The 19,232-nt window shown below is 40.7% G+C and overlaps 1 protein-coding gene across 9 annotated transcripts in view; it reads right to left on the reverse strand.

The window, feature by feature from the left end:
- The window catches only part of ank2b (ankyrin 2b, neuronal), a 70,312-nt gene that overhangs the window by 5,890 nt on the left and 45,190 nt on the right, over positions 1-19,232 (reverse strand). For 8 of the 9 annotated variants that reach the window (XM_056730610.1, XM_056730524.1, XM_056730774.1 and 5 more), the window contains 9 exons: positions 19,032-19,154; positions 18,512-18,544; positions 17,977-17,998; positions 11,127-15,938; positions 10,550-10,627; positions 10,262-10,393; positions 8,736-8,882; positions 8,327-8,507; positions 8,170-8,245 (listed from right to left, as the gene is read on the reverse strand). In XM_056730610.1, the coding sequence (XP_056586588.1) occupies positions 8,170-8,245; positions 8,327-8,507; positions 8,736-8,882; positions 10,262-10,393; positions 10,550-10,627; positions 11,127-15,938; positions 17,977-17,998; positions 18,512-18,544; positions 19,032-19,154 (5,604 nt within the window). The remainder of the gene's footprint in view (positions 1-8,169; positions 8,246-8,326; positions 8,508-8,735; positions 8,883-10,261; positions 10,394-10,549; positions 10,628-11,126; positions 15,939-17,976; positions 17,999-18,511; positions 18,545-19,031; positions 19,155-19,232) is intronic. The other variant, XM_056730690.1, reaches the window with a different exon arrangement.

A 19,232-nucleotide genomic window follows, 5' to 3' on the forward strand; every position in this document is an offset into this window, starting at 1 on the left:
CTTACATTGTTCAAATGTCACCAGATTCAACAAACTAGAATCAGATTTGGGTAGACACGGATCATCTTTCTGAATACCTTCAGTGTCATGAATTGGCAACTGACTCACATTATCAACGATCTCTTCAGTTTCAAGCTCAGTTACTGAAGCAGGAGATTCAGCTTGATCAAATGCCTCAAAAACTAAAGGTTCCAGAGTAACTGTTTCTATTAGTTCTGAAGTTGCTGCTTCAGGAGATGGGTACCTTAAGTCTGATTCAAAACAGGAAGATTGAGGTGATAAAGATCTGGAATCACAGTGGAATCTATCAGAGACAGGTGAGAAAGGTCTAGGTTCATCTATGGTCCACTGAGAAAACACTGAACCCAAAGTCTGAACATCACACACTGCAGGTAAAAGTGGACTGAAATCTGATTCATGCACTATACTAGATTCAAATGTGAATTCATTTGGAACAGGTGACGGGGTTAAGTATGCTGATACAGGAGAGTCAGGAGAAAGTCTCTGGAATTCATTTACTGAGAAAGATGCCTCAGGAGATGAGTTTCGACTTTCCATCATAAACTTTGTTGTGCATGGGGAAGAAGGTATTTGCTGTGGAATGGGAGATTCAGGAGAAAGTTGCCTGTTCTCATTCACAGATATATATGATTGAGGAGAGGATGCTCTGCTATCTGAGACAAACATAAGACATTCATATAAAACTTTACATTCAGACAGAGAATCAGGGGAAAGTGCTTCATTTTCTTCAGATAAATCAACTGATTTATGTAGATGTGGCTGCACTGACCTTTGCATAATGTTGGGGACACATTCATTAATTGTGTCTCTTTCAGAATGAGTCTTTACCATCTCCACTGTATAACCAGCATACTCAAACACACCTGGCTTTGGACAGAAACTTTTACCATTATAATGAGGATCATGCAAATGTGACATTAATGCTGATGGAACAGCTTTGCACACAAGCTTATATTGGGGCACATTTCTGAACATCTTGTGTGATTTCGAACAATATTCCTCAACAGTAAACACTTCACCTGACTCAGGGGATGAACGTCTATCCGCAGTCCACGTATAGTCCCCTGACGCAAAGCTCGCCATGTCAAACTCTGCGTTAGATGCAATAGATTCTAGGGAAGATGATCTGTTTACCTGAGTGACATTTACACAAGCTAAAGATGTGAAGTCAGAAATTGGGGAGTCTGGCGATAATGGCCTCATTTCACTTGATGAAATTATTGATTCTGGTGACAACGGTCTCTGTTCAGAAGTTTGAGATGCAAAAATCGAAAGCTCAACATCTGTATCTGATGCTAGTGACTCAATGGATTCTGATCGACATATGTTTACTGATGTTATTTCACAGACACAAGAAAACTGTGGAACTGGTGAATCTAAGGATAATGGTCTACACTCCTCCAATGACATATATGAGTCTGGAGATGAGCGATCAATCGTAGATATTCCTGTATGAGGGGACAGAGATCTGTAATCACATATTGAATTAGGGGACAGTGGTCTACCTTTAATATCTGAAAATCTAGTTTCAAGAGATTCATTTTCATCAGACAAACACAGAGAAGCTGGGGATGCTGATCTGGATCCTGTCTCTGACATTATTAACTTGTATGTGGACAGTATAAACTCTGGAATATTTAAATCAGGGGACAGCGGTCTACCCTCAACATCTGACATTCTAGATTCAGGAGAGTCAGATCTTTGCTCTGGATTAAAGTCAGACAGACAGCATTCATTCTCATTAGACAAACATACAGATTCTGGGGAAACTGATCTGGAGCCTGTCTCTATCATAAACCTGTATATAGATGGCGATGTAAAATCTGGAACAGGTGAATCAGGGGACAGTGGTCTGTTTTCATGAATTGATGTGATGGACTCGGGTGAGGACCTCCTAAAATCAATCACCATGTCATCAAATACATCCATCTGTACATCCAACTCTGACAAAACTGATTCAGGGGATGAGGATCTATAACCTGTAATCATTATTGATTCAAAATGGCCAGAATAAAACTGGGGTATTGGGGAATCTGGTGCTCGTGCAGTAGAATCGGGCGTCAGAGATCTACATTCATTTATAGATTCTAGAGAAGCTAAAGTGAAAACATTCAGTTCATGTTCCTCCTCTGACACTACAGATTCAGGGGATGATGACATATGACCTGTTAAAGGAAATGATTCAAACAATGCTGAGAAATATTGTGGTACAGGTGAATCAGGAGATAAGGGTCTAAATTCATCAATAGACTCAAATGACTGTGGAGAACACCCTCTGATGTCTTCCAACAGCAGAACAGATTCAGGTGACATGGGTCTCCATTCAGTCAAGGAGTCTACGGAAAGGGGTCTCTTGTCAGTTTCTGATAAAACGGAATCAGGGGAATCTGGCCGATGTTCTAATGTGGGCAGGTCTTCAGGAGAAACTTCACATACCGAAGTCTCAGAGCACAGTGACTGAGGTGAACATGATCTGTGTCCCATTAATGGCAATGTACTCTCGTGAAATAATGCACTGAATTGAGGTACAGGTGAATCAGGGGACAGGGGTCTGTCCTCAATATCTGACCACCTAGATTCAGGAGAGTCAGATCTTTGCTCTGGGTTAAAGTCAGACCGACAACATTCATTCTCATCAGACAAACATGCAGATTCTGGTGAAACTGATCTGGAGCCTGTCTCTGACATCATAAACCTGTACATAGATGACACCGTAAAGTCTGGAACAGGTGAATCAGGGAACAGTGGTCTGTTTTCATGAATTGATGTGATGGACTCCGGTGAGGACCTTCTAAGATCAATCACCACGTCATCAAAAACATCCATCTGTACATCGAACTCTGATAATACGGAATCAGGGGAAGATGACCGATAATCTGTTATGATTATTGTTTTAAAATGGCCAGAATAAAACTGGGGTATTGGGGAATCTGGTGCTGGTGAAGGTGAATCAGGGGACAGAGATCTACGTTCATTTATAGATTCTAGAGAAGCTAAAGTGAAAACATTCAGTTCGTGTTCCTCCTCTGACACTTCAGATTCAGGGGATGATGACCTATGACCTGTTAGAGGAACTGATTCAAACAATGCTGAGAAATATTGTGGTACAGGTGAATCAGGAGATAAGGGTCTAAATTCATCAATAGACTCAAATGACTGTGGAGAACACCCTCTGATGTCTTCCAACAGCAGAACAGATTCAGGTGACATGGGTCTCCATTCAGTCAAGGAGTCTCCAGAAATGGGTCTCTTTTCAATTTCTGATAAAACGGAATCAGGGGAATCTGGCCGATGTTCTAACATGAGCACGTCTTCAAGGGAAACTTCAGACAATGAAGTATCAGAGCACAGTGACTGAGGTGAACATGATCTGTGTCCCATTACTGGCAATGTACTCTCGTGAAATAATGCACTGAATTGAGGTACAGGTGAATCAGGGGACAGGGGTCTGTCCTCAATATCAGACCACCTAGATTCAGGAGAGTCAGATCTTTGCTCTGCATTAAAGTCAGACGGACAACATTCATTCTCATCAGACAAACATGCAGATTCTGGGGAAACTGATCTGGAGCCTGTCTCTGACATCATAAACAGGTATATAGATGGCGGTGTAAAGTCTGGAAAAGGTGAATCAGGAGACAGTGGTCTGTTTTCATGAACTGATGTGATGGACTCGGGTGAGGACCTTCTAACATCAATCACCACGTCATCAAAAAGGTCCATCTGTACATCGAACTCTGATAATACTGAATCAGGGGAAGATGACCGATAATCTGTTATGATTATTGTTTTAAAATGGCCAGAATAAAACTGGGGTATTGGGGAATCTGGTGCTGGTGAAGGTGAATCAGGGGACAGAGATCTACGTTCATTTATAGATTCTAGAGAAGCTAAAGTGAAAACATTCAGTTCATGTTCCTCCTCTGACACTTCAGATTCAGGGGATGATGACCTATGACCTGTTAGAGGAACTGATTCAAACAATGCTGAGAAATATTGTGGTACAGGTGAATCAGGAGATAAGGGTCTAAATTCATCAATAGACTCAAATGACTGTGGAGAACACCCTCTGATGTCTTCCAACAGTAGAACAGATTCAGGTGACATGGGTCTCCATTCAGTCAAGGAGTCTACGGAAAGGGGTCTCTTGTTAGTTTCTGATAAAACGGAATCAGGGGAATCTGGCCGATGTTCTAATGTGGGCAGGTCTTCAAGGGAAACTTCACATACCAAAGTCTCAGAGCACAGTGACTGAGGTGAACATGATCTGTGTCCCATTAATGGCAATGTACTCTCGTGAAATAATGCACTGAATTGAGGTACAGGTGAATCAGGGGACAGGGGTCTATCCTCAATATCTGACCACCAAGATTCAGGAGAGTCAGATCTTTGCTCTGGATAAAAGTCAGACAGACAACATTCATTCTCATCAGACAAACATGCAGATTCTGGGGAAACTGATCTGGAGCCTGTCTCTGACATCATAAACCTGTATATAAATGGGGGTGTAAAGTCTGGAACAGGTGAATCAGGGGACAGTGGTCTGTTTTCATGAACTGATGTGATGGACTCGGGTGAGGACCTTCTAAGATCAATCACCACTTCATCAAATATATCCATCAGTACGTCTAACTCTGATAATACGGAATCAGGGGAAGATGACCTATAATCTGTTATGATTATTGATTCAAAATGGCCAGAATAAAACTGGGGTATTGGGGAATCTGGTGCTGGTGAAGGTGAATCAGGGGACAGAGATCTACGTTCATTTATAGATTCTAGAGAAGCTAAAGGGAAAACATTCAGTTCATGTTCCTCTTCTGACACTACTGATTCAGGGGATGATGACCTATGACCTGTTAGAGGAACTGATTCAAAGAATGCTGGAAAATACTGTGGTACAGGTGAATCAGGAGATAAGGGTCTACATTCATCAATAGACCCAACTGACTGTGGAGAACACCCTCTGATGTCTCCCAACAGCAGAACAGATTCAGGTGACATGGGTCTCCATTCAGTCAAGGAGTCTCCAGAAATGGGTCTCTTTTCAATTTCTGATAAAACGGAATCAGGGGAATCTGGCCGATGTTCTAACACGAGCACGTCTTGAAGGGAAACTTTAGATAATGAAGTCTCAGAGCACAGTGACTGAGGTGAACATGATCTGTGTCCCATTACTGGCAATGTACTCTCGTGAAATAATGCACTGAAGTGAGGTACAGGTGAATCAGGGGACAGGGGTCTGTCCTCAATATCAGACCACCTAGATTTAGGAGAGTCAGATCTTTGCTCTGGATAAAAGTCAGACGGACAACATTCAATCTCATCAGACAAACATGCAGATTCTGGGGAAACTGATCTGGAGCCTGTCTCTGACATCATAAACAGGTATATAGATGGCGGTGTAAAGTCTGGAACAGGTGAATCAGGAGACAGTGGTCTGTTTTCATGAACTGATGTGATGGACTCGGGTGAGGACCTTCTAACATCAATCAACATGTCATCAAATACATCTGTCTGTATATCTAACTCTGATAATGCGGATTCAGGGTATGAGGACCTATAATCTGTTACCACTGTTGATTCAATCTTGGACGAAACTAATTCATTTTTATGTTGTGACACTGCTGGACATTTCAATACGTGCTCTTCCTGAGAAACATCTTGATTGTTTATCTCTTTGGGACCTGATAGAACTTCAGCTTGACCAATACTCAACGTCTCTGTCTCAGCTACATCTGATATGCACTCAAACACACCAGGCTTGGCACAGAATGTCTCCCCCTTGTACTGTGGATCAAATACCTTTGCAATACGATTAGTTATCTCAGCTTTGTACACCAGAGTATGTTTTTGATCAACTGCCCCATACTGGCTGACATCTGGTACCTTGTGTTTCTGATCGTACACAGAGTCTTTGGGCTTAAGAACTAATACTATTTGAGAGAACATTTTTTCTGCTAGCTCACCTTCTGTTGGGGACAAAAGATTGCATTCAGGCACGGAAATAAGTGATTCTGGGGATTCTGGTCTTTGTTCACTGAATAAAAGCCCACACTGGGCATATTCAATATCAGATGTTTCCAATTCAGGAGATGAGTTTCTAAAACTATCAAATAAAATGACATTAGCATGCTGGAATTCAGGTATAGGTGAATCAGGGGATAACGGTCTGTGCTCATTTATCGATAAAAACGATTCAGGAGAAGATGGGCGAGTTACAGGTGGATCGTCTGATACTGGGCTGTCTTCACTGTTGGAAAGGCTAGACTCAGATCTACAAGATTTAGTGGGTGTAAAATATTCACACACTGTTTGAACAAAGCTGGGAAGAGGCGAATCAGGGGAGAGGCATCTGGGCTCCTTCAAAGATGTAATCGATTCAGGGGATGACGGTCGACTTCCAAAAAAACATTTTAACGATACATGGTCACAGTCTGAGTCTGACATGTCAGACTGAAGTGATGATGAAGTATAACCTGTGTAAGTTAAAGTGTTACAGTGCACTGCAAAACAAGGTATCGGGGAATCAGGGGACAGCACTCTGTATGCATTTACAGATGCTGTTGATTCTGGAGATGATGGTCTTGTTTCAGGGAAAAATGCATTGGGGGATGGAGTATAGCGTTCAAAGCTTCTCTCAAATGATTCTCCGTCTGAAATTTCAGAACAGAATGACACTGGAGACCAAGATCCATCCGATTTAGATGATACTGATTTCAAGGAAATCACAGAACCAGGTGAAATGGGTCTTACTGTGTCGTCGGTCAGATAAGAGGTGCCAGGAATGTATTTTTTCAATTCTGTGATTGGAGATATTTTGGCACCTGGTGAATGGGGTGTTTTGTATTCTTCACCATATCTTACAAATTCAGTTGGCAAAGGTGTAGATGGCCTAAAATCAGGCAATGGAGAATCAACAGAGAGAAGCGTCCAGTCATTCACTGAACTTACAGATTCAGGTGAAGATGTTCTTAAACAATCCATTAATGTACATGAATCTGGTGACAGCGGTCTATACTCAAACGGTATCGGTGAGTCTAAAGGCACTGAGAGCACTGATTCTGGTGATGATGATCTATATTCAGACAAAGTCATTGCAATGTTGTCAACATAATCCAACCCTGTATCTGGTGACAATGATCTGGTCTCAACACGGGATGTTAATAAAATAGGTGTAAGAGGTCTATACTCTGCAACTTCTGCTGAAATTTTGCTAGTGTGTTTATTTTTTTTGCATTGAGCATCTGCTGGTGAAGTTAGAATAATAGGTATATCTATTTCAACATTCTGCCCTCTGCTTAAAGGATTTGCTTCTGGATATCCAGAATTATTTATTGAATCAAGTGACATCTGATTAAATGTATTGCTATCTTCAGGTGTAATACAGACGTTAAGTTTTTGAGGAGCACCAGAAACAGCTGAAGCTAAACTCTCAGTGGCAAATTCTGGGGATCTGACTGTGATCTGATCCACATCAATACCAGTGGTGACATCTAAAGACTGTCCAATATAGGCAGGGCCAGCATTGAGCGCAACTTCCCCTACAGTAGAAACCTTATCCTTATAAGTCTCTGTGGTTAAACACTTTCTACTTGGCTGAGCAGAAACATAATCTTCACCAAAAAGGGTTCTGTAGAATTTATCTGAAATTTCCTCAACGTGGCGCTTTATATACTCCTCACTTTGGCTCGGTTTCTTTGGGAGTAAATTTCCATCTTGTACAAACGTCTTTTCACTTGATGGAAATGTATATGATGTTCTGGAGACATCTGAGGAAAAGTAATCTTCAGGACCATGCTGGAGTTCCACAGATAACTCGCTAAAATCCGTCTCTGCTTTCTCAGATTCCAAAAGGGTATACTCAAAATCTAACAGAGTTGTCTGTCTCTGGCTTTGAAGTCTATAACCTTCCAATGAATGAATGGGTGGGGGAGTTTCTTGAGCATCCTGTTGGGTGTACACTGGGATACATCGATCCCCAGTTGCTCCTAACTCTTGGTGAGAATCATCTGAGCTTGGAGTAAACATTTCAGGCATCATGTCTGAGGATTCTTTGGGAGCAGTGGCACCTTTGTAAACTGGATCATAAACTTGAGACTGTAGCCTCCAGGGAACAGCTTTGTACAGGGTGAAGAAAGGACTTACTTTTTTGGTAGTGCCCGGAAATTGCTGCTTTAATCCAACAAACTCAAAACCACTTTGAGCTGAACCTCCAACCACGCTGACAAATAAATGAAAAAACATTTTAATTAGTTTTAATTTGATTAAAACATTGTATTGTAGATGTGATATGTGAACTTACTCTGAATCCTTTTTCTTTTCTGTTAGCAACGTCTCTATCTGGGATTCATGAAAAGAAGATGCATTGAAGGAGAGGTCCTCAACAGAAGCCACCAGTGCTCCAGGTTCTGACCCACGTTGAGTGACCGCTGCTCGCCGACCCGAGCCAGGACTGTCCATGTCCTCCTGCAGGGCTGAGAAACCTGAACAGGCCAACATAGTTTTTCTTTAAAAAAACTTTTTTTAATTGTTGTATTTTAAGTTGCACAATAGCATTGTATATGAAAATGAATCGTGTCAAGACAAGGAATGAGCTAAAATAAATAAACGTTTACTTAAATTGCATATTGAAAACTAAAGAATATTCTAAGTTTTAGTAGGATTTTGATACAAAAAGACAAATGTATCAATTCAGTTATTGTCATCCATACCTTCACTCTGATCCAGTGATATAGTTTGTTCAATTTCTGCATAAGTGTGCAATGACTGTTTCTGACTTGAAAGCATGATCTTTGTTTCAATGAGATGCACAATGTCCATGCGGTTTATTTTTGTAAGCGTCTTCATCAGAGTGCTCTCTGTAGAAAAATGAATTTTAGTATACTGAGATATGTAAAAACTAAAAAGAAGTTTCAATTCCATCTTTCAAATATGGCAACATTTGTAAAAAAAATTAAAACAAAACAACACCAAGCACTTCAGCTAAAAGTGGATGTTGACAAAATATTATATCAGAAAAATATATGGGAAGCTGGCACACCAAAGCTCTATAAATATTACAAAAATTGATAATTTAATAATAGACTTTCATATTGCGTGTGAGGTTTGGAGCATGCAGGCTCCTTAAAGAATGAAAACATTAATCAGTCCAGGACCACTGTTCCATTAGAGTGCAATAAAATCTGACTGAAGATGCAGAAATCATGAAAACATGTGTCAGGAGTTTTCCATATTGAAGCACTGGAGCGGAGTCAACTGCAGAAAAACTGGACCTGGAGAATTGCTTTCTTCTCAATGTTGTGTATTGAGTGGAATGCCAGTCAAGTGCTACAGTGTGTCCTTCAGGCTTTATATTACAGTAGCATATGTGTTTTAGATCAGTGGTTCCCAAAGTGGGGGTCGCGACCCCCCCGGGGGGGTCGCGTAGTGGGGGGCGGGGGTCGCGAGATGATTTACAGAAACTTAATTAAAAAAAAAAAAATTGTATATGTTAAAAAAGGTAGTGATGATGCGAGTATAAATTTAGGATAATTAAAATAAACTGGAAATAAAACTTCCCGACCAATATGACTGGATAAAGTCACCATTTAATGTAACCACGGAAAATAATCTGGCGTCAGATATGGAAGATGCGCTGATAGAACTGTTCGAGTTCTGGGTTTCTGTTGCGCTGGAATATCCACAGTCGTCGAAAGCCGCGTTGGATGTACTCATGCAATTTGGCTCAACGTATTTATGTGAAAAGACATTCTCCGCGCTGACATTAAGAATAAACACAGTTCACGGTTTAACGTGGAATATGATCTGCGGGTGGAATATGATCTGCGGGTGGCGATCTGCTTTGCTCCGCGCACAGCGCCCATCCATCACATTAGGCGTTTTTTTCTGAATACAAAGTTATTGTTGTATGCGTGTTACAGGCAGCTTGTTCGTATTCTGTCTTTATTTCACAGTTATGGGATGTATTTGTTTTTGTCCGTAATTTGTTAATAAAATAGCCTGGCTTAGAGATTGTGTTCCTTTTTGTTTTAGCTCTGTCAGTATGTAACCAAATCGCAAATCCTTACAAGCTGTCGGAGGAAAATACAAAGATGAGAAAGGAGGGGGAGGAGGGGGGGGTCGCGGGTCGTCAGCAGTCTAATATTGGGGGTCGTGGTCTGAAAAATTTGGGAACCCCTGTTTTAGATAACATAAAACATAATATAATGGAAACTAAACACATGCTCAGGATGCTCACCTGCTGGATCTTTTCCCTCTCTTTCTTTCCAAAGCTTTATGAGGGCATGGCTTTGGTCTTGTAGTGAATTGGGATTCTCGTTTCTTATCCTATTGATCTGCTCATCACTGAATTTCAGCTCTCGAGCCAATTCTGGTTGAACAAAAAATAAGGGATAGCACACACACACAAATCAGTTAACACAGTTACGTTCACTCATTTCTACGTTGAAAACATATATGCAACAAAATATAATCTTTAAACTTAAAAAAAAGCCACAAATAGATCCAAAGCTCAAAATCGATTTACCCGACCAGCTGAAACCGAGATGATCAGCTATTACAGCCAGGCGACTTTCTCTCCTGTCAGCCTCATCTTGTGGATCTACTGCAAATTCCAGCACAGCATCAAAAAAATCAGATGAGTATTAACTTTCTATTTGCTGGCAGCAGTAAACAAAACAGTCACTGGCTTTCTTAACTTTAAATATCAAATGAATACTTTTAAGAATGAAACATTTCTGAGCAAATGCACAACACATTAACAATTTAAATCGAAACAACAGGCAAACCATCAATCATGAATAAATACTATTAATTATCATTCCAGGTTTTGTAAACATTTGCGTAACAAACATATTTGTTTCTAACTAGTAATCTAAACTGTACGGCAAAAACACTAGATCAATTTCCCTACTATATTCACTATTCACATTAATCTTGAAACACAAAGAAGGAAAAGAGAAAGTCACAAACACAGCCCAAACATTACAGAAGAACCACAAAGAGTTGAAGCTTTAGTTACAACAAAGAGAGGCAACACGTTCATCACTGAGTTGCTGAGGCAGATGAGAAAGAGATAATGGGCCCCATGAGATAGGGGATACCTTGACACCGGACTTTATCAGCAGGGATTCGTTCCATCTGCGTCTCAACTGGGTCGTCCCATCTGGGTCTAATGACCAAGGGATCCTCAGGAAAAGGCATTTGCATATCTGGAAAAGGTTCCATTTCTACTACAGAGGCATCAATAGTGCTGCTTTCGTCATCAGACAGCGCAGCAGCCTCCTCTTTTTCTTTCTCTGCCTGAGCCAAACTTTTGACTACCTTAGCTGCCTCCTGACTAATCTCTTCAAAAAATGCATCAGGCTGATTGCTTGTGTCAGTGGATGGGCCTTTTTTAGGTTTGGCTGGTGTGGAGGTGTGCATTGGCTGACCAGGCTTTCCCCTGACTGGTAGTCTTGAAGGGATAGTCTTAACTTTGTTGGCCAAGTCTGTGCTTGCTGGACGACCCTGGTCTTTTTTGGTTGGTCTCTTATTAGAATCACTTTCACAGAAGCTCTTGGCTTTGGAAGACTTTTTAAAGCTGGAGCCTATGGTTAGACCTGTGTCTGTCTCAGATTTTCTCCTTGGCAACTTAGACTTCTTATCTTTTGATGGTTCTGCACGCTTGGCTGATGTCTCAGGTTCTGATTTGAGGGCGCTAGCTTTTACAGGGATTCTAGATTTTGGTTTGTCCACCTCTATGGGGGTGGATATGTTTTTTCTAGTTTTAGCAGATGAAGAAGCTACAGGGCGACTTTTAGAAACTAATTTACTTTGGGATTTTGACATACCCTCCGAAAAAGGGGATGTCTTTTCAGGGGTCATGGGTAGCTCTATAACTGAATGCTGATCTTCTGGTGAGGAATCTGAGGACTCTTGATCCTGTTGGGAGTGAACTGATCTAGTAACTGTTGACACAGCAGTCTGAATATTGGTTATGACAGTGTCAGAAGAATCAAGATCAGACTCTAAATGGGTCTCTTTTATTACTTTGTCTGATTTTACATCTACAGTTTCTGTCACTGTTTGATTCTTCTCTGAAGTCTTGACAGAGGTTTTAGACTTTGAGGCATCTGACACTGTAGCTACAGCCTCAGCTGAAGAACGGACGGATAAATCTGCTGCCTGATCCTCCTCTGGCTTAATCTTCAAGGAGAGGTTGCAGCCAATCTCACTGACAGCATCACTGGAAGCTCTTGCAGTTTCACCCCCACCTTCTTCAACGGGTTGCTCTCCTATTTGAAAAAATGCAAACCCCTCCTCATAACTCCTTTTTGTCATGTCTATGGCACCACTTCTCGTCATCTCAAAAAGTTTTCCCTCTTGAAAGAGGAAAGGGTTTTGTTCGCTTGTCGGTGTACCCTCCTCAGTAGGCGTCCGTGTTGTGTCTGGAGTTTCCCCCTGAGAGTGGGAATCTACAGCCAGGCTCAAAATCTTTTGCTCTTCCTCTTTGAGTCTTGCAGCGAAGGCATCGTCATCCTCCCTCATTGAATTCCAGGCATCCGACTCTGCTTTTGCTGTGACTCCTCTAGACTCAGTCTTGGGAGGTTCTACTCCAGCTTCGTCTTCCTCTGTGTCATCATAAATACATATTTCTGGTTTAAATGTTTCCTTGGTTTGCCCAATAACAATTTCTATACTGCCACTACAAATATCCCCATAAGATGTCCCTGCATGCTTCATGTAATCACCTTTAATCTCATCTGTAACATTACATTCTTTCTGGCTAAGGGGTTTAAGATCATCTTTTTTGTGAATGGCTCCCTCGCTCTGCTTTTGAAGGATCTCTTGACTTTCCCCTGATTTTTTCAAGCTTTCCTCTTTTTGTTCATCAGTTATATTAGCAGCCACTTTGTTGTTGTTAGAGGCAGTTTGGTTCGATTGCGATAACTCTGAATTAACATATCCTTTGTCCGTGTGTTTCTCACTGTGGAGGCCTTGAGGTGGTACTGTGTGCTTTTCTGAGACAGACTGAGGTCTCCCCACTGCTGATTCAGCCGAAAACGATGCACCTTGGGCCATGGTTTGGCGAACATCCTCAGCTGTTTGGGGGCTCATATGTATACCTGCTGGAAAAGGAGAGGGAGGTTGTACTTTAATGATCGGTTCAACAGACCGTGCTACCTCTGAAGCTTGTTTGGACTCAATAAACCCAACATCGTCAACAGAGGATGTTTCATGTTTGGACAGCAAGTTGACATCTCCTGCATCAGACACTAGCAACGTCTGAGAGGACTCACTATCTTTTCTATTGTCCATTTTGTCTTTTGCATCTTGCTCCATTTCATCAAATGTTTTTATTTTGGCAGCCATTTTAAACATCTCTTCCTCTGGAGTAATTTTCCTCTGTTTCAGGCCACACTTCAACTCATCAACATCTTCTACTGCCTCCTCAGGAATTATTGATGGCTTAAGGGGAACAATCAGGATCATGGGGTCTGGGGTTTTAGGATTGACCTCATAACTTACCTCTTCAGAACTGGGTGTGTCAGGTGAGAGAGGGCTCTTACCCGAGCTTGTCATCAGGGACGTCTGCTCACAACTGTCCTCGTCGGCATTACCCTCCTGTTCTTTGAGAATTCTACTACGCAAACTGTCTGGGGGGATTTCAGGGGCTCCGGAGGATGTCAGGTTTTCTGCAGTCGCACTGGGTTGTTCTACTGTAGGTGGAAAAGCCGGGTTGGTTTTCTGCTCTACGGGGCTGCTTTCTAAGGAGTCACGGCACGGTGATTCTTTCGTTGGGCTAGGCTCAATTGAGTCAGGGGTTTTATGGGAAGAGTTGTCTTCCATCAAGGGACTACCCTCTAAAGAGTCCTTGTGGCTAAAAGAGTCATCAGCTACTGGACTAAGGGTTTCTGAATCTTGGTGTCTAAGAGGCAACACTAAACCACCATGATCCTGTATAGGTGCCCTTGCGGCCAGGGAGTCAGTATAGGTAGGCTGACCATCAAAGGATTCTTCATCACTCAAAAAGCTCTCTAATGTTTCAGAATGCCTTTTTGTTAGTTTTCGAGATTTAGGTGGCTTAGATGATACCAAAATAACGTCTTCATCGACAGAGGTTTGCTCATTCCCAAATTTGACTACTTTGCTATGAGGACTACACATGGACTCACTTTTAGTTGGTTCGCCCACTGCTTTACTCGCTGCTGGACGATGAGTTGCATGTTCAGATATTTGTTCAATAGCTGTCTTCACCTCAGTAGAAAAGGATACCGATACTTTACTTGTTTTGACTTTAGGGGTGACCGCTATCGCTTTTGATGTCTTTCCAGGTACAGACATAGTTGTCTTTTTTGGGGATGAGAGGCTCTCGGGGCTTGTTTCTGGAGATTCAGCCATACCCTCATGTTTGTAACTGTCCTCAGAACTCACTGTGGCTTCCACTTCACCGAGGCTTGCATTGGGCGAGTCGATCAATTCATCGACTTCATGTTTAAGGCTGTCTGAGCTGTCTTCAAATGCACTGTTTTCTGTACGGCTGTCAGGTAAAAGATCTGGTCTTGACAATCTTTGTGAAATTGCTTTTGTCATACCAGAGTCTTGACCAGAGGCCACACCCTCGCCATCTTTCTGGGACTGAAGACTCTTTTGATCTCCTGTAGTGTCTTTAGAGACACCAGGCTTTAAAACATCCAGAGAATCTTCATGTGAGGGTGTTTGGGGAAGACATTTGGACATTGTGAGTACGGCCTCTGGTTGACTAACAGTTATTGCATCTGTTTTGGAAGACCTTTTGTGCTCAAAAAGCCCAGATTTTCTTTTTGAGGGATCTTGGCCTTTTTGAAATGCTCTCATTAGCTCTCTTACAGACATAGTTTCTTCTAGTTTCTCAGACTCTGGTTTGGTTGTTTTGGGAGGAGGCTGTTTCTGGGGTGAAGCAGATTGCTTTTTCAGGCCCGATGTTTTCTGCTCTTTGACAGCAGGGGATGGTTTACTTTCTGATGCTTTATTTGGTGTCTTTTGGCCTATCTGTTTTTTACCACCTTTTTTCTCTTCCTCAACTTTCTTCTGAAGAGCCTTAACTTTCTCTTTAATAGAACCTATCGGTGTCTCCTCAACTACTGGTGACACTGGAGATTTTTTCTGGTCTCCAGGAACAGGCAAGAGGCCATCCCCTTCTGAAGACATATCGAGGGTTTTACTCACAATGCCTTCTTTTGTGGTTAATAACTGGGTTTCATCGGTGTGCCCGTGAGGTCCTTTCTTTCTGACTGGCTTTTTTAATTCTGTTTTAGTGTCTTTTACCACTGTAGAGACAATTTTTCTACCACCTCTGCGCAGAACAACCTCAGTAAACCTTTGCTGCGATGCTGTGTCTTGGAATGAAGCCCTAGATGTTTCAGGTGTGTCCAGTAGATACTCCTTTCCTTCACTGCTGAGATTGGTCTCTATGCCAGATGTGCCTCTAGGAGCCTTTCCTCTATGAGACCCTCGGATGACTCTTGCTTCCTTAAGAAGTGATTCTTGAGATTCAAAAGCTGCCATCATTTTGGCCTCTTCAATTTCACTGTCTGTTAGGAGAACCCACCCCTCATCCTTCCGGTTCGAACGACTCTCTGTTTTTGCAGACTCTTCCTTCTCACATGTTCCACTTCTCAGAATTTCACTAACTTTCTCCAGATCCTCTTTGACTTTTTCCATTATCTCGAAAGGCTCTGCTGACACCTCCTCGGCCCCCTTATCTAAATAATCCCCTCGCATTTGACTGGTTTTCTCTGAGGAATCAGTGGTCAGAATAGCAGTCATTTTGATAAGATCTTGCTTCATCTCTGACACTTCAGAAAGTAAATCTGGGCTTGCAAGAGCAGGCGAGTCTCGGATTAACTGCGCTTTCAGGAATGTTGTTTCTGTTGTCTCTGTGTCTTCATCGTCTTCCATTGTGACAAGGAACATTAAAGGAGCAAATTAACCAAAATGTAAATAATAGGGACAAGGGTTGGAAAAGGAGATAAGGGAATAATTCAGAATGTTTCAGGGATCAGAAGGCATCAATATAACAAGAAACGATGAGTGGACAGTGGCAGGATGAGTAAACGGTCTACTGGATGTATGGGAGAATAACAACTGCAAAGCAAATACTAAGCAACTCTTAAAGACGAGAAGAATGCGCAGGAAATAATGTGCTTATACACATTTGGTTTACAGAACATAACAGAAAGTGAGACAAACTAACATGAAAAAAGGAACAAAGTGTGAAGATAAAAGAGAACCAAAAACACCGGGGAACTGAAGAACAAAAACACAAAGTACGCAATTCAAGACTGCTCAAGATGTAACCTTAAGTCTACAGAACAGAAACAGAGAGACAAAGTAAAAGCTCAACAAACCCAAACCCATCAAAACATGTCCTGAGGTCTTTTAAAGAAAGCCAGTGAAACTAAACCCATTTTTTTTTACATGAAATCTTAAGAATATCATTAACGCAGTGGTTTCTAACTGTGTCAATTAATAACTAGAAAAATTAAATGATCAAATAACCAAAATGTTAAAATTATAAATGAAAGTTAAAAATGGAAAAATGGATATTTTAGATAGAAAGTGAGACTGTTAAACAAGGTGCACTAAATCATTCAATCATACCCAAACACACTCACATTAAGTTGACAAATATACGGCACATGTGTCCTGTGGTGTGACAGCAACAATTTAGAAATAAAACTAACAATTAAGATAAATCTCTATTATGCTTTTTTATATCATACATTTAAATATTAAAAATATATTATTTATATAACCGTTTGTTTTCTTTTGCTTACACATGTACAGTAAATTTGTCACTGACTCACACAATGTGTTAGCTGTTATTTCCATTGTTAAGTGGTGTTATTTAACATATTAATGTGTAGTAATTGATTGTGTGCTATGCAGAGATATGTGGACATTGCCTAAACAGGTTTGGCTATTCCAATAATTTCTGTAAAGATGTGTTGTATTGCCATAACATACGATCACATACGAGACTTTTGTTGCAATAGTTTGGTTCTTCCACACCAGAATTGATAATCATAGTCATCTAACAGAAAATGGCTCTCCTAAAAGTACTGTAACAGTATTAGAATCACATAAAATCCTATTGTGTATTGTTGCATTAAGATTTGTTTACACTGGAATTACAGGAATAGTGATAAAATGTCAACAAATTTGTGGCCATATAATGTGAATAATCTACTTCTAGGTCACATTACATAGTGTGGTGATTCAAATATTCTCTAAAGACATACAAAACAATCTATTCAATGTTCATGTCCAATTGACATAAAAATAAAGCATCAATCATTATTTACAATATATTGATCAGTTGATCATCGCTGTTATGTACCTCAATGCTGGGTGTCAAATTCAGAACAAAAACAAAATACTTTACAAGAAAAATAATACAAGATTTTATCTTAAGGACTCTAAAAGCCACCTGCAGGGACGATAAAACAAAAAGGGAAAACTACGGATGTGGATGGGAATCATAATTTGCTTTGCAGATTGTTATTACTTTAATGAAGGGAATGAGGTTTGAAAAAACAAACATCACCACAGTATGAATGAAATTGACTTGTGAACAAACAGAATTTGTACAGTATAGTTGGCTGTGAGCATCTCAGAGTCGTTCTATAAAACTGGTGCCTTATGTTTCTTTCGTACATAGAGATTATGCTTGCCTTTTTGCCATGATTTGCATTACCACGCTCAGGCCATAATAAAAATGTGAAGAGCCACCAGTTTTATAAAATGACCTTTTGTCTAAAACTAAACAGTAATCAATCGTTTAAACTCACTCAGACTTTACGTCACACATTATAATTACTTTACAGAAAGTGAAAGAAAGTCATGCTACAGTATGTGAGTCATGTGACAGCGGTGACATCCTCGGTTAGTGCTTTCAGTGGTTTTAATGCATTAAACTAGATATCTTACATTTTTCAAGTGTTCGGCTTGTCTGCAAAGAAACACAAGTGAAGAACATTAAATTCTATACATTCTATAGATAAAAAGACATACTTATGCATTTAAAAAGATCCCACGCACACAAACTTTCTATTGTTTTTGTACTGAGCTAATAGTATTTTCTAGTCCTACAAACTTATCTGCATTTTCACAAGCATCGTTTAATATCATAGGAATGGACGCTGCTGCCTACAATGATCTTACTGTCTACTTTCAGGGAAATTTGAGTAAAACTGAGTAAAAATCACTTTATTGAAGTAATTCTACTTCTACTCAATCCTAATCTTCAGTGCCTGACTCATCCCACATCGAAATCAACATGAACAAGACTTCAAACTATCAGGATGAGTTTAGACACAGAAAAGAACCCTAGCACTTCAGGACATATCTTCAAAGATCTAGCAAGCACCACTAATGACATCCAGTGGGTCTGGACAGGGATTGAACTGAAATAAGGGTCAAAGCAAAAGACTTTGTGTTCAGCAAAGTGCAAAAACGCAGTTACCTCCTCATCAGGTTCTTGTTCTGAATCTGATTCCTTGGAGGAGCAAGAAGCAGCAACGGAAGAAGAGACGATAGAAAGATGGACAGATACAGGACAGAGGGAGAGAGAGAGAGCGGGCAAAGCAGTTACCATAGCAACAGAGCATCACTGAGTCCAGCCAATGAGGCGTGGCGTGACAGGGGTTAGTGCAAACAAACAACGCAAAGTTTATGATTTAAAAAATACAAAATTCATGATATACGAATTTGCCAGGTCAAACAAATAAGACATTAAAAATAATGAAACAAATGAGCTGGACAAATTCAAACCTGTGACACTAGGTCATACAAAATGACTATATGTTGTAGATTTCCAAAAAACTAAAGTGCCATGCAGCAATAACATCATGGCCACAAATTAATCATAATCCATGCATGACTGCCAATAAGAGCTGACAGAAAACAAACAAAAAATGGCGAAAACAAAGAGAATAACATTTGATGCTTTGTAATCTCAGTACGGACGTGTGATGTGTTCTTACCTTTGAGTAAACTGGCAGGGTGATGTTTAGATTACAAATAGCAGTATGAGTCAAGCTCCTATAAGACCGCGGATCCTTCGTGAAGGACAAGCGTCCGCACGGCTCTTGAGTGTTGTCTCGTATCTAAAATAATTCACCAAGCAAACAGTTTAACAGCGTTGTTCATTTAAGCTTTCCTGTAGCTCAGTGGTAAGAGCATTG

The sequence above is a fragment of the Triplophysa dalaica genome, chromosome 1 (genome assembly GCF_015846415.1).
Source record: "Triplophysa dalaica isolate WHDGS20190420 chromosome 1, ASM1584641v1, whole genome shotgun sequence".
NCBI classification, from domain to species: domain Eukaryota; kingdom Metazoa; phylum Chordata; class Actinopteri; order Cypriniformes; family Nemacheilidae; genus Triplophysa; species Triplophysa dalaica.